This window comes from Emys orbicularis, chromosome 11 (assembly GCF_028017835.1).
Source record: "Emys orbicularis isolate rEmyOrb1 chromosome 11, rEmyOrb1.hap1, whole genome shotgun sequence".
NCBI classification, from domain to species: Eukaryota; Metazoa; Chordata; order Testudines; family Emydidae; genus Emys; species Emys orbicularis.
In genome coordinates, this window is record NC_088693.1 from 78458604 (window position 1) to 78472369 (window position 13766).

Below are 13766 nucleotides of genomic sequence, written 5' to 3' on the forward strand. Positions count from 1 at the left end.
CATTTCCTGAAAGCTTGTTTTGCTGGAACCCGTAACTGGTAACGTCTGGTGTGGCGCTTTGCGATGGGCTGGAACGGAAGCACTGATGTGGTGGTGGTGCCTAGAGACCACAGTCAGGATCAGGGCCCTGTGTGCTCAGGGCTGGGCACACCCACATGTGTAGAGACAGAGAAGATTTTCCAAAAGCACCGAAGGGCCAGATTTATAAAGATTTGTCTAACTCCCACTGAAATCCACAGGAGTCAGGTGCCTTCATACCTTTAAACTCTAGCCCTAAGTGACTTAGGGGCCTCAGTCTCATTGAAAGTCAATGGGAGTTAGGCTCCTAGTGGCACTAGGTGCCACTCTGCATCTTTAGGCACCTAAATCCCTTTACAAATCTGGCTCTAAGTGCCTAAGGCCCAGATTATTAAAGGTATCAAGGCACTAAACTCCCATTGAACTCAATGGTGGAGTTAGGTACCTAAATCCTTTAGGTGAGATGCACCTGAAATGTGAAATGTGACACAGGAACCTAGGTCACTGAGGTGCATTTGAAAATGTTACCCCAGCCCCTGCTCGGAGGGGTTTCCAATCTAAGCAGTTAATTTGGGAGTTCCACTGGACGCCTCACGCTGTGCTGAGAGATGCCCTGGGCTTCCCTCCCCATTTCACACCTGCACGCGTGCCAGGGCCCTTTCTTTTCTCCCTGCGCACAGACCAGAAAGCGCTCTGGCTCCCGGCCTCACTCAGGCGTGATGCTCTCTGGCCCCCTTGTGTTAAGACCATCACCAGCACACATCTGAGCTTGTAACACTCCCCCGGCTGGTAACACCTTCGCTGGGTGCTATTTCCAGCTCTAACGGATGGCTTACACAGGCCATCCCCCTTGCGTTCACAGGGCTCTGTCTGCTAGGAAACACAACACCCTTGGGCTGCGGTGGGTGGGGGGCGGAGCTGGCATTTGCTGCACCTGTTCAGCCCACTTCTCTACATCAGACGTACTCCAGTGTTTAAGAGCAGCTGTCGGCTCTCCTGTTTCAGGACAAGCTCTGCAGCAGCCACTGCCAACTGGCAGAGTATCGCACTAGGGGAAGCATGACTCTTCTCCGCTGTGCCTGCTCTCTGCCAGGTGTGTTATGGAGTGGCGTTTGCACCACACCCCAGAGCAGTGCGCAGTGTGACAAGGGCTGGGGAGGGCAGGAATGCCTGTGCTCATAGGGGGACACACGAGGAAAATCAGGGTGCTCGTAGACACTGCAGCACTGTCTTAAAGGGGGAGTAGTGCACTACGAGTGTCCCAGCACTGCCAGAGAGATCCCATCCGGCTGCCCCCCCACCTGCCCCGCACACACTCTGTCTGCCCTTCTTTGTACTCTCCTCACTCCAATTTTGGTGGCTTTAACATCCCGGGTGAATATTCTCGTCTGCATTGAATGGAAAGGCAGAGCCTTGTTTAATGCGGTGCCTGACGCTGCTTGTCCCTAGCCTGGGGGGGGGGGGGGGGGGGCTGCAGGAGGGGAGAGCAAACAGCCTGATCACAGGCTAAAGGAAATGAGAAGAGTAAAAGGTCAGGAGCCTGCACCTAAGAGCCAAGGAACAAGCAGAGCCGCCCTCTTGTTCTTTACATCCCATGGCAAGGCCAGTCGCTTTGCCCTGGCCGTTCCCGAGGTGGGGGAGTGGGAGTGGAGCCGGAGCATGCGGTATGTCTGCACTGCAGTTAGACACCCGCGGCTGGCCCATGGCAGCTGACTCGACTCATGGGGCTGTTTAATTGGGTTTAGATGTTCGAGCTCGGGCTGGAGCAGAAGCAGAAGGGGAGGTCCCAGACCCGGACTCCAGCCTAAGCCTGAACGTCTACAGTGCAGTTAAAAAGCCCCGTAGCCCAAGCCCCTTAACCCAGGTCAGCTGGCATGGGCCAGCCGCCGGTGTCTAATTGCAGGGCAGACAGACCCTGGCTGTCTGGGTGGGACCCAGTCACCCATGCCATGCTGCAGTTGTTATTGCACTGTCGTCAGTGTAGCTGGGCCGTGGGCCCAGGACAAGGGAATGCTCTTTATGAAGAGTGCTCCAAGCTGGCACTCCATTGGTGAGTAACAGACCATTGTGCTCACCTGCCATATGGGTACAAATTTAACAAATTTCCCTTTTTCCCTTAAATTGAGGATCCCCAGTTTGCTGCTCCAGTTGTTGTGAAAGCAGAAAAACCAAGGCCATCCACAGTGCATCATCACCACCATTACCCTTCCCCAGGAGTGCAGGCCATTCCTTCTCAGCTGCCCCCAGGTGGCTACTCCATGTGGCCCCCTGTGATGCCATCCAGCCTCATGGGACAGACTGGAGGATTCCCATCCGCTGTGCATCACATGTCTGGCCCAACTAGCACCTTCCCTGCAATGCACACGTAAGTCAATAAGCTGCCATGCCAGGAGCTGTTCTAGTCCCTTTCCTCCTGCCGCCTTGGGGTGGCTAAGCGGGCTCATGGGAGGCCAGAGTAGCAGACGCCCTGAGGTCCGACTTACCGGTGGTTTCTGACTACCCCACAGGGCCAGCCCAGCCTATTTTCTTTAATATGCTTTGCTTTGCTTGGCAAACTGAGTTTAAGGGACAGCAAGCGTTCTGTGGTGCTGGGAGAGACTCTGCGATCGGAGCTGGCCTTGCTGAGTAACTGACCCTCACTGACTGCTGGTCAAATGGGAGTGTCACACAAGAGCTACAAACACGACAGTGGAAACAGCGATTGGGATACTATCCCTGGGGGACACCAGCTGGAAGATCCCAACTGCTCCAGTTGGCAACTGCTTTTCGGAACGAGTAGCAGGGATGTTGTTCTGTGGCTCCTGGGCCTCCATGAGAACTCAACGGAGCCCTTTAAAACCCGAGAACGCCCAGCTGAATGAGAGCATCCACTGTAATCTAACTCGGGTTATCATTGCCCTCAGGCATGACGTCCCTAAAACACCAGAGAAACAGTGAAAGGTTTAGGAACAAGAGTAGACACTACAACAAATATTTACTGACCAGGAAGAAGAATTTATTCCTGGAATAAAGCTGAGCCCTTGGTATGCACCCATGTTTCTAACTGGTTTTTCTTTTTCCAAGTGTAGTAACCGATGGACTCCTCCACAGCCTGCCCCCGGGTTTGTAGACTCCTCAAGCCTGTAGCAAAGGTAACCAATCAGCTCAGCTCTTTCTTTCACAGTGCACCTCTGCCCTGTGCGCTCCCTGCTGTCCCAGAGCTTCTCCTGACTGGATATTGCCAATTGCAGCACAGTCTGCTGGGGCTGGCTTTTGGGTTTTTGCACAGTCGTCCAGTGACGTCTCAACCTGGCCATTATTAGCCAGCCAGCTCCTTGGGAGTGTCGCGGTCTGAGCAGCCCTTGAGGAGGAATCTGAAGACACAGACATGTCATGGCAATGGGCGACTCCACGGAGGGAATTTGGCCCAGTAGCTGAGGGGTTTGTCGCATGGCACAGTTGTTGCTTTCATTTGAATCACGCGTTTGTTTCGGTGCCATTTCTCTGACGTTACAGCCTGGAAATGCTTTGTAAACAAAGTGCCAGAGGCAGAGGCTGCACCCTGAAACATAGTGAGGACAGGGATGGACGGGGTCTGTTTGCATTGGCATTCATCCCGCTCTGCTCACGGTGGGATCTGAGCTCGGGACCACAGCCCAGGAGAGGGTCAGCTAAACAGATCATAGCATGTTAAACACTCCTAACCCTGTTGCTTGATAGACAGCGTGCTGCAGGCTAGAAGAACTATTCTCTGAGAGCTAAACACTGAGCAGTGCTGGGCACCTGTAAGTCTCACCGAAGTCAATGTGAGTTGCTGGTGTTCCACCCCTCCTCAGTGCATCCAGCCTGGGAAGATTTGGGCCACATCATTTAAAAAGGATTTTCCCCTTTGTCTCTAAAGTTCCTCTCTAGCCAAGGGTCCCGTGCCCCTATGCACTTGACACCATCCTTTTATAGTTACACCAAGCATATGCTATGGGCTAGCATCATACACTTGACAGCCATTTCTTTCTGTTGCAGGTGGCTAGTGAGTGGACATGGACTGTATGCGTCACCCATGCACGTGGAGCATAGCATCACTGGAGACGACTTTCTTTAGAGAGTTCCTAAAAGATTCTGGCTGACAGGAATCTGCTGTATAAATAGTCACGTGCCATTAGTGAAGCTGACAACCAAGGGAGAGGTGGCAGAACTGTGTAATAAACTGTGGAAATACAAAAAAACATATTGTTACCTCTTCTGGATCTGGGCAGTTAGCCAAAACGTTGGGGCCCTGTCAGGACCCGTATGAAAGACCCCGTAAGCTTATTTCTACCAGCTTAGGTTAAAAACTCCCCAAGGCACAAATTCTGCCTTGTACCGTGGATTAGGTAACGCTGCCACCACCAAGTGATTAGACAAAACTCAGGGAAAGGACCACTGGGAGTTCCTACTCCCCTCTAATATCCCCCCCAAGCCCTACACCCCCTGTCCTAGGGAGGCTTGAGAATAAACAAGATGAGCACAGACCAACCTTGGGGGTTTTTAGGACACTAAAAAAACCAATCAGATTCTTTAAAAAACAGAACTTTATTAGAAAGAAAAAAGGTAAAAGAAGCACCTACGTAAAATTAGAATGGAAGATAATCTCACAGGGCAATCAGATCCAAAACACAGAGGATTTCCCTCTGGGCAAAACTTTAAAGTTACAAAAAGAAAACCAGGAATACACCTCCCTCTCAGCACAGAGAAAATCACAAGCCAAAATAAAAGTAAGCTAACGCATTCCCTTGCTAGTACTTACTAATTCTAATGGAGTTGGATTGCTTGCTTTCTTGATCTGTCTTCGGCAAGAACCCGGAACAGACAGACACAGAACAGACAAACAAAGCCTTCCTCCCCCAGATTTGAAAGTATCTTGTCCCCTTATTGGTCCTTTTGGTCAGGTGCCAGCTAGGTTACCTGAGCTTCTTAACCCTTTACAGGTAAAAGGATTTTGTGCCTCTGGCCAGGAGGGATTTTATAGTACTGTATACAGGAAGGTTGTTACCCTTCCCTTCATAGTTATGACAGGCCCTGAGGCTGTTTCCATTAGAAGGAGAAATTGATGATAGTCAGCCATTTCTCTGATACAATCCTGGTTATTTAGGAAGAATGTAAACAAAGTCCTATTTCCTTGAACACAAGAGGACGCAAACAACAGGAGACAGTTTCTTTGCTCACAATTCCAAGCTTCTATTAGCCAGCACTTGACCCCAAAGCTCTTAGGGCTTGTCTACACTGCAATCAGGAGCTGTGATTGCAGCCGGTGTAGACAACCAAACTTGCTTTGATGCTGCTGGCGTGAATAATAGCAAGGAGAGGAGCTGGCAGCCACTCAGGTGTGCACCCGGGGTCCTGGCCGGGCAGGGCTAGCCCATGCAGCTGGCCAGGCTGCCGTGGCTTCACTTCTATTGTTACTCAAGCCCTGGCTACATGTGCTGCAATCACACTCCCAATTGCAGCGTAGACACGCCCTTAGCTTTTCCTCAGAGTGATGCTACCAGTGCCTCGGTGGCTGTGTCGGGCACTTCCTTGTTGCCTTCTCTGTCTCCTTTTGTGGTGTTTCTCCTTCTTCTTTCTCTGTGTCCCCTGTCCCTCCCACAGATCTACCGGAACAGTACCCAGGGAAAGTACCTCTGCCCACTTATTTCAAATTCCTGAGTGGCCTCACATGTGCCTCTGTTCTGACTACAACATGGCCACAACTGTTCAAAAATCAAAACCAAACTCTCACAAAAAGCCCTTTCTTTCCCCCATGCTACAGGGAATTTCTTCCCCGATCCCATAGGCCTGAAGTGCAGGGTGAGTCTGGGCCACCAACGGGGTTTAGGTCCAATATGGAATTTTTAGTGCACAGTAGCAAGGTTCAGACAGCCAGTTAGCGCACAGCAGGCTAGTGCATGGTAGATTTACACCCCAGCTTGCCACGTACTAGGTCTGTATAAACAAGCCCCTCCTTTCCCAGGTGATTCACACTAGAATACAGACAGTGGCCATGCCTGGTGGGGGAAGGAGATTGCAGATGTGGATCAGGAGTCACAAAGGAAGCAGTATTTACCTTGTTCTTTAACATAAATGCACAGAACTGTGTAGCATTCAGTAACAGGCATTTATTAGCATTGCAATACGCATCTTATTTCAGGGCTCCAGAATTCCCTTTTTCCTCAGCATAGCGGTGTCCACCAACAGGTCTTAAATCCTTACATTTCTCTTCTAAATGACAGGTTTGCTGCAGCCTCCTGCTCAAAGTCACTTCCTTGAAGCTCTAATTTTCCTCAGGAGGGCTATGTGCATTGATTCCTTGTACCTGGTATTACCAAGTGTTTTTTCTTGGATAATATTATGGAAGTTTCTTAAGTTGAGCATGCATTTCCCCCCATTTGTTTCATTATTCCACAAATTTCTACCTGTACACTCAAGATCAAGTTCTGGTAAATTCTTTTCTGAGAGTTCAAGAGGATTCTCCTGGAACCTGCAGGAATTTCATATTCTTCAGTTGTATTTTGTGAATTGTCAAGGTTTTGTCCTTGTCCATCAATTCTCATATGGCAACCTGCAATTCTGAGTCCATCCTGTCTCTCTCCCTTTCCACTGTCTTCTCAGAGACATTTGAAGAGACTCAGTTTGAGATTTTGGTTGAGTTATCTCCTCTTCACTGTCTTCTGTGCTCTGATTTGTGTCCAGAGCAGAATGATGGATCCTTCCTTTTATTTATATTTATTTATTTATTATCCTTACTTTCCTCCTTATTTTCTATTATTTTTCCATGGGAAGTAGTTTTTCATACTTTTTTTGCAGGTGTTCCAGTTCCTTTTCTTCTGTTTTTTCTGTAATTTGCCCAAGATGGTTTCAGAGAGCTTCTTCCACCTAGGCCAGGAGTATCCATATGGGTGGGCATTTCTGAAGTGTAGAAAATAAATTGTCTTGTCCTGTTTTTATGCTGGAGCCATCTGATGCCTGTGAAGGAGACTGGTCTGAGGTTAACTGATTCAGCTTTCCAACACTGGAGTTGACACATTCTACTAGTGTTACAATGAAATTAAAATGGAACGTCACAGCAAGGTACCTAGAGAACTGTTTTTTCCCCTGAGACAAGTGTCTACAATTTATGACTGAGTGAGATGACAAAGTCCTCCAGAAAGGTAATCTGTGAAATTCAAGTCCTTCCAGAGCTTTACAAAGAGGAGGGAAGCTACAGTGGGGGGCAATCTGCAAATGGGGTGTTTAGTCCATTTTACCCAGAACTGCCTTCAATAGTTGGGAAGCTAAATTTGGCATAGTTAAAAGGACCTACATCATTTGGGAAGAAAAAGACTTAGTAGGAAGGGCCACATTTCCCAATGCATTTTAGGCCTGCAGTAAGGGTCACTTAGGTGTGCAACTGCCTACTTGTGTGAAACTCTGGCACCTATTTTTGAAAATGTAATTCCACATGAAAAATGAACTGTACTATAATCCATAGAGTCGTGCGGAGTCTACCCAGGGGATTTTCAGTAACGGATATCACGCCACTTAGATTGCTTGGGTAAACTTTACCGCCCCCCATCTTTTTACTGACTTCTCTATATTTTCTAACTAACGCTACAAGCATTCTGAACTGACTTTGTTCCTGTCTATCTGCTAACATAGAAGGAGGTAGAAAGAGTAGGGCCAACCACAGGTTTACCACGGGAATCAAAGCAGGTTTCCAGATTATTCAAAACATGCACAACGACGCTAAAACTTTTACTGTATCTTCCACCTATGTTGATTGTGAATTTCTGGACCCCAGTTCTTCTGTAGACACACCACTGATAGTGTTAAACAATGCCACAAATCAGCATGTTTGGATGTGTGGCCTATATGGCCATCCACATCCACAGTGTCTTCTTCATTTCACCAAACAGAATAAATATTCCACAAATTAGACTCCATAACTGACATGGTGACAGAGCGTGGTAAGCTTCCTAGGACTAATTAACTCAACGACTTTATCACTGTATTGACAAGTCTCTCTAGATTTGTGTTTCTCAAAACATTTCTGTCTACAGGACTTTCTACAGAAGATAACATGGACACAATGTTTATTAATGGTTGATAGAAGGAGGTGGAAAACAAATGTGTTGATGGAAATTGCCTCGGTGTTCAGAGATTACACATCACGGATATGAAAAGAAGCTGTGAACACCACAGCAAAGATGATCATAGCTGGTTCTATTTAGTTCTGCAGGATCACTGTGATCATAAAAAGTCCTAACGGAGAGCCCAGACTTTCCCTAGAATAAAGCAATAGAACCTATCCAACTGCTTAGGGTGATCTGCCTACAACAAATATTGGCACTTGGGCTATTAGGACTATATTGAATGAACTGCCCTTTTAAGTGATGTCCCTGTGATTCTTCTCAGTGCATCATTCAGAAGTCTGTGCTCTGGATATTGGAGGCCAATCTTCCCCAACTGTTATCTTATAGCTAGCTACTCTCCCCTGCTAGAACCGTGGACTAACATTCATCTTAGCCGGGGTTTGAATCACTGCATTCATATGCAGTAATCTTCATCCAAAGTCAAGCTCTGCATACATATAGTCCACATCTTTTATTGCACAATTTAAAACAAAGAAAAAAGGTCTTATTTTTAAGTCTGACTTACCATTATTTGGAGATACTGTTCTGACTAGACATTCTCCACTGAGAAGGATGTCAGTAATGGAACCTGTTTGAAAACAGAAAACCCAGAGATGCAACAGACATATTGCATGACCTTTATACAGATTGTGAAGGCGATGTGGCTGTGAGACATATCTGCACTCGGGTCATCCGGGCTATATTGGCTGGGTCCCTGTCACCCTTCCATGTGCATCTCACTGAAAACTGCTCTGGCTCCTGGAAGAGGCCCTTTCCCCGACAGAGGAGTACAGCTCTTGGGGTGTCCTTACACACGTGTTCCTAGGCTAGAACCGTTGGCTTCCCCTGAAGAAGTATCATTCATGAGCGTAATAGTATTTTTAATAACTGCACTCTCAAAAGGTAGTCTGCAACCAGACTTCACAGGGATACGGTGAGTTCATCACACAGTCCAAATAAAGAGAATTGAACTGCACCTACACATATTATGACGGGTTGGGTCACAGAAACCCCCTTGGGAGCTGCCACCTAATGTGCCAAGACTACTTCTATTCCTGCTTTCCCTGCCAGCTCAGGACTCCAGCACCCTGTCTTGCTGAGCCAGACACACCCGTCTGCTCCAACACAGACCCAAGGTCTGAATTACCTGCCCCAAAGCTGCAGGTTTACCTGAAAACAGCTCACAGAAGTGTGCTTGTCTATAGCACTCAGATGCCCAAATCCCAATGGGGTCTAAACCCAAATAAATCCATTTTACCCTGTATAAAGCTTATGCAGGGTAAACTCATAAATTGTTCACCCTCTATAACACTGATAGAAAGATATGCACAGTTGTTTGCTCCCCCAGGTATTAATACATACTCTGAGTTAATTAATAAGTAAAAAGTGATTTTATTAAATACAGAACGTAGGATTTAAGTGGTTCCAAGTAGTAACAGACAGAACAAAGTAAGTCACCAAGCAAAATAAAATAAAATGCGCAAATCTATGTCTAATCAAACTGAATACAGATAATCTCACCCTCAGAGATGCTTCAGTAAGTTTTTTCTCAGACTGGACACCTTCCAGGCCTGGGCACAATTCTTTCCTCTGGTACAGCTCTTGTTCCAGCTTAGGTGGTAGCTAGGGGATTTTTCATGATGGCTCCTCTCCTCTCTTTGTTCTCTTCCACCCCTTTATATATCTTTTGCATAAGGCGGGAACCCTTTGTCCCTCTGGGTTTCCACCCCACCCCCCATGGAAAAGCACCAGATTAAAGATGGATTCCACTTCAGGTGGCATGATCACATGTCACTGCAAGACTTTCATTACCCACTTGCCAGCACACACATATATAGGAAGACTCACAGGTAAACACAGCCATCTGCAGACAGTGGTCCTGGTTAATGGGAGACATCAAGATTCCAAACGACCATTAATGGCCCACACTTTGCATAATTACAATAGGCCCTCAGAGTTATATTTCATATTTCTAGTTTTAGTTACAAGAGTGGTACATTTATACAAATAGGATGAACACACTCAGTAGATTATAAGCTTTGTAATGATACCTTACAAGAGACCTTTTGCCTGAAGCATATTCCAGTTACATTATATTCACTTATTATCATGTTTTTATAAAACCATATAGACTGCACAACATCACACATATAATCACAGAATTCCAAATCTCTTCACACACTATCAAAAATGCATTTAATCATTTGCAGTTCTGATTTACTGTTATTTGGAGACACTCTTCTGACATCACACAGAAGCGGAGGATACGTGATGAAGAGATGGCATCCCTTTGAAAATGGAAAGTCTAGAGAAGCACTGAACGTATTGTATGACTGTTGTGCAGAATGTGTGGGTCATAGGTGCTGGCTTTTGTTTTTCCTAGTGAGTGCTTGACCCGGGCTCTGCCCCGAGGCCCCGCCCCACTCCATCACCCCCACCAGTCCCCCTTAACCTGCTCCTCTCAGTCCCCTCCCCTAAGCACCTCCCGCCAGTCACCAAACAGCTGATTGGCTTTCTTATGTTCATGTTCAGCTTCATCAGCGAAAGTAGATGTGGAGGCACCAGAATTTCTTTTCTTCAAATATTTGTCCATTTTTGAGTCTTCAATTCAAAATTCACCACTGCACCTTAATGGTTGATAAGAAACCATGGCTACTACGTGATACCACACTAACAGCAAGGTCATCTGAGCGTAGTGTGATGTAACGTCTGTCTGATGCAGGTACACCCACAGAGCAACAGCACAAAATGTAATTTGGTTCTGACACTAATTAAAATAAATCAGATTTTTTTTCCCTCACAAGTGATTTTTCCAGAATTCTGCGGCACACCCGTTCATGCCCAGTGGCACACCAGAGTGCCGCGGCACACCGGATGGGAAACACTGCATGAGGCTGCAATTCAACAGTCGTTTGATCTTAATCTAAATACTATTCTGGTTACAGGGGCCATGATTCTGACATGGCTGTGATGGGGCGTCTCCCCACACTGGCCCATAAGGGGTTAATAGAGCCCTAGGGAGGCTGCGCAGGAGGCAGCCAATTAGCGAGGGGCTGCAAGGAGCAGCCAATCAGGGCCGGGGTGACCCGTATAAGAAGGGCTGCAGAACAGAGCAGCTGCAGTTGCTCCCTGGAGCTCAAGGAGGGAGGACTAGCTGCCTTGCAGGAGGAAGAAAGCCAGCATCTTGTACAGAGCAGGACTGGGCAGGATCCGGGGAATGAGAGCGAGCTCCTGGCTGACTGCTGGAATGCTGAGGCCCTGAGACAAGGGCAGAGAAGGTGCTGGGGCTGCGGGGAAGTGGCCCAGGGAAGTAGACTGAGGGGTTGGAGGGGATGCAGCACATGGCTGCCATCTACAGGGTCCCTGGGCCGGGACCTGGAGTAGTGGGCGGGCCCGGGTCCCCCCCACCAAACCCTCACTTGCCACTGAGGAAGTGGCTGGACAGAGGACTGCCATTCCTTCAGAAGGGGGGAGCACAGAGTGTGGCTCAGCTGGAGGGTTGTGTCATGAAGAGGACGCCACAGTCCTAGGAATGATGTGGGTCCCTGGAGCAGAAGTGGGTGCACTGGCTAGCAGAGCTGATCCCCTGGGACATCCAGCAGGGGGCGCCGCAGTGGTGAGTCGCATCCCGTCACAATGGCCTTAAACTTCTGTACAGTCAGATTAGAAAACAGATTTACCTGATTTGGGTAAATATAACTTAAGCTCAGTATTTAACTCCTGTATGTCGTTAACCAAAGCATATTGTGGCAAGAAGTTCCACAAATTAGCTCAATTTTTTTTTATTTTACTGCATGCAAAATTGCTGTTTCGTCAGTACAATTCATTGTATTCCAAAGCATGCTAAATATTGCACACACAGGAGGAGGGTCCGAGCTGGGTCCAAGGGGTTCAGAGTGTGGGAGGGGGCTCCAGGCTGGGGCAGTGGGTTGGGGTGTGGGAGGAGGTATGGGATGCAGGCTCTGGGGCAGGGCCGGGGATGAGGGGTTTGGGGTGCAGGAGGGGGTTTCGAGCTGGGGGGTATGGCCAAGGGATTTGGAGTGTGGGAGGGGGTTCCAGGCTGGGGCAGGGGGTTGGGAGGAGATATGGGGTGCAGGCTCTGGGGTGGGGCTGCGGATGAGGGTTTTGGGGTGCAGGAGGGGGCTCCAGGCTAGGGGATGGGACCACGGGGTACAGCGTGTGGAAGGGGGATCTGGGCTGGGGCAGGGAGTTGAGGTGCAGGAGGGGGTGAGGGCTCTGGATGGGGATGCGGGCTCTGGGGTGGGGCTGGGGATGAGGGGTTGGGGTGCAAGAGGGGGCTCCAGGCTGGGGGTGGTGAGGGGTTCGGAGTGTGGGAGGAGGCTCCAGGCTGGGACAGGGGTTGGGGTGTGGGTGAGGGCTCCAGCTGGGGGCGCAGGCTCTGGGGTGGGACCGGGGAGGAGGGGTTTGTGGTGCAGGAGGAGACTCCATGCTGGGGCCAAGGGGTTCAGAATGTGGGAGGGGACTCAGGCCTGGGGCAGGGAGTTGGGTTGTGGGGGAGTGAGGGCTCTGGGCTGAGGGTGTGGGCTCTGGGGTGGGACTGAGGATGAGGAGGTTTGGGTGCAGGAGGGGGTTCCGACCTGGGAAAGGGGGTTGGGGCCTGGGAACAGGTTTGGGGTGTGGTCTCTGAGCAGCGCTGACCTCAGGTGGCTCCTGGGAAGTGATGGCATGTCCCTCAGGCTCTTAGGCAGAGAGGCAGCCAGGGGGCTCTGCGAGCTGCCCCTGCCTGTAGGCACCACCCCTGCAGCTCCCATTGGCTGCGGTTCCCGACCAATGGGAGCTGTAGACCTGGTGATCAGGATGGTGCCTGCGGGCGGTAGCATTGCACAGAGCCCCTCTAACCGCCCCTCTGCCTAGGAGCCGGAGGGACATGCTGGCCGCTTCCTGGGAGCTGCGCAGAGCCAGGCATGGAGCCTGCCAGCCCCACTGAGGCCAACTGGACTTTTAGCGGCCCAGTCAGCTATGCTGACCAGAGCCACCAGGGTCCCTTTTCAATCAGGCATTCCAGTCGAAAACTGGATGCCTGGCAACCCTACCCAGGGGCCCCTTGCTGGAGGCCTCTCAGCTCTGCGTCACCCCACCCCAGAATAGAGTAGTGGAAAAGTTTTCCAGGCAGACTAGAGTGGCTTCAGAGATGCAACCAATCAGGGGCTGCTGGAGCGACTAATCAGGGGCCAGAAGGGCCATATAAAAGGCAAGCAGCAGACCAGAGTTCAGTTCTTGCCTAGAGCTTGAAGAGGGAGGACCAGGAGCCTGGTTGGTTGGATGGCCTGTGGACAGGTCTGCGCAGGCCGGCTGAGTCTGGGGGGACTGAGCCAAGAACTTGGCCTGACCCAGCAAGGACACAGAGCTGGGCCCAGCTGGTCTGTTTGCAGACTGAGCCTAGGGAGGCCTGCTGAAAGGACACTAGCTGTGAGTACTGAGATGGGCCCTGGTTGGGTTGTTGAAGAAGGCAGGGCCTCTGGGAAGAAGCTTTAGAGCTATTGCCCCATATCAGGGCTGGGAAAAGACTCTGAGACTGTATACCCTGGAATGGGGGGACAGTGAATAAGGCTCAGCCGGAGGGCTGAGTTGCTGAAGACCTGCTCAAAAGAACTGCGATTGCAGGCACTATTGGCCAGGAAAGGG

General features: G+C 49.6%; 1 protein-coding gene across 1 annotated transcript in view; it reads left to right on the forward strand.

Annotated features, from left to right (window-relative positions):
• Positions 1 to 3144, forward strand: part of C11H21orf58 (chromosome 11 C21orf58 homolog) — a 55285-nt gene extending 52141 nt beyond the window's left edge. Inside the window, exons 7-8 of the mRNA XM_065413027.1 lie at positions 2145 to 2383; positions 3087 to 3144. Of these exons, the coding sequence (XP_065269099.1) occupies positions 2145 to 2383; positions 3087 to 3144 (297 nt within the window). The remainder of the gene's footprint in view (positions 1 to 2144; positions 2384 to 3086) is intronic.
• The last annotated feature ends 10622 nt before the right edge of the window (positions 3145 to 13766 follow it).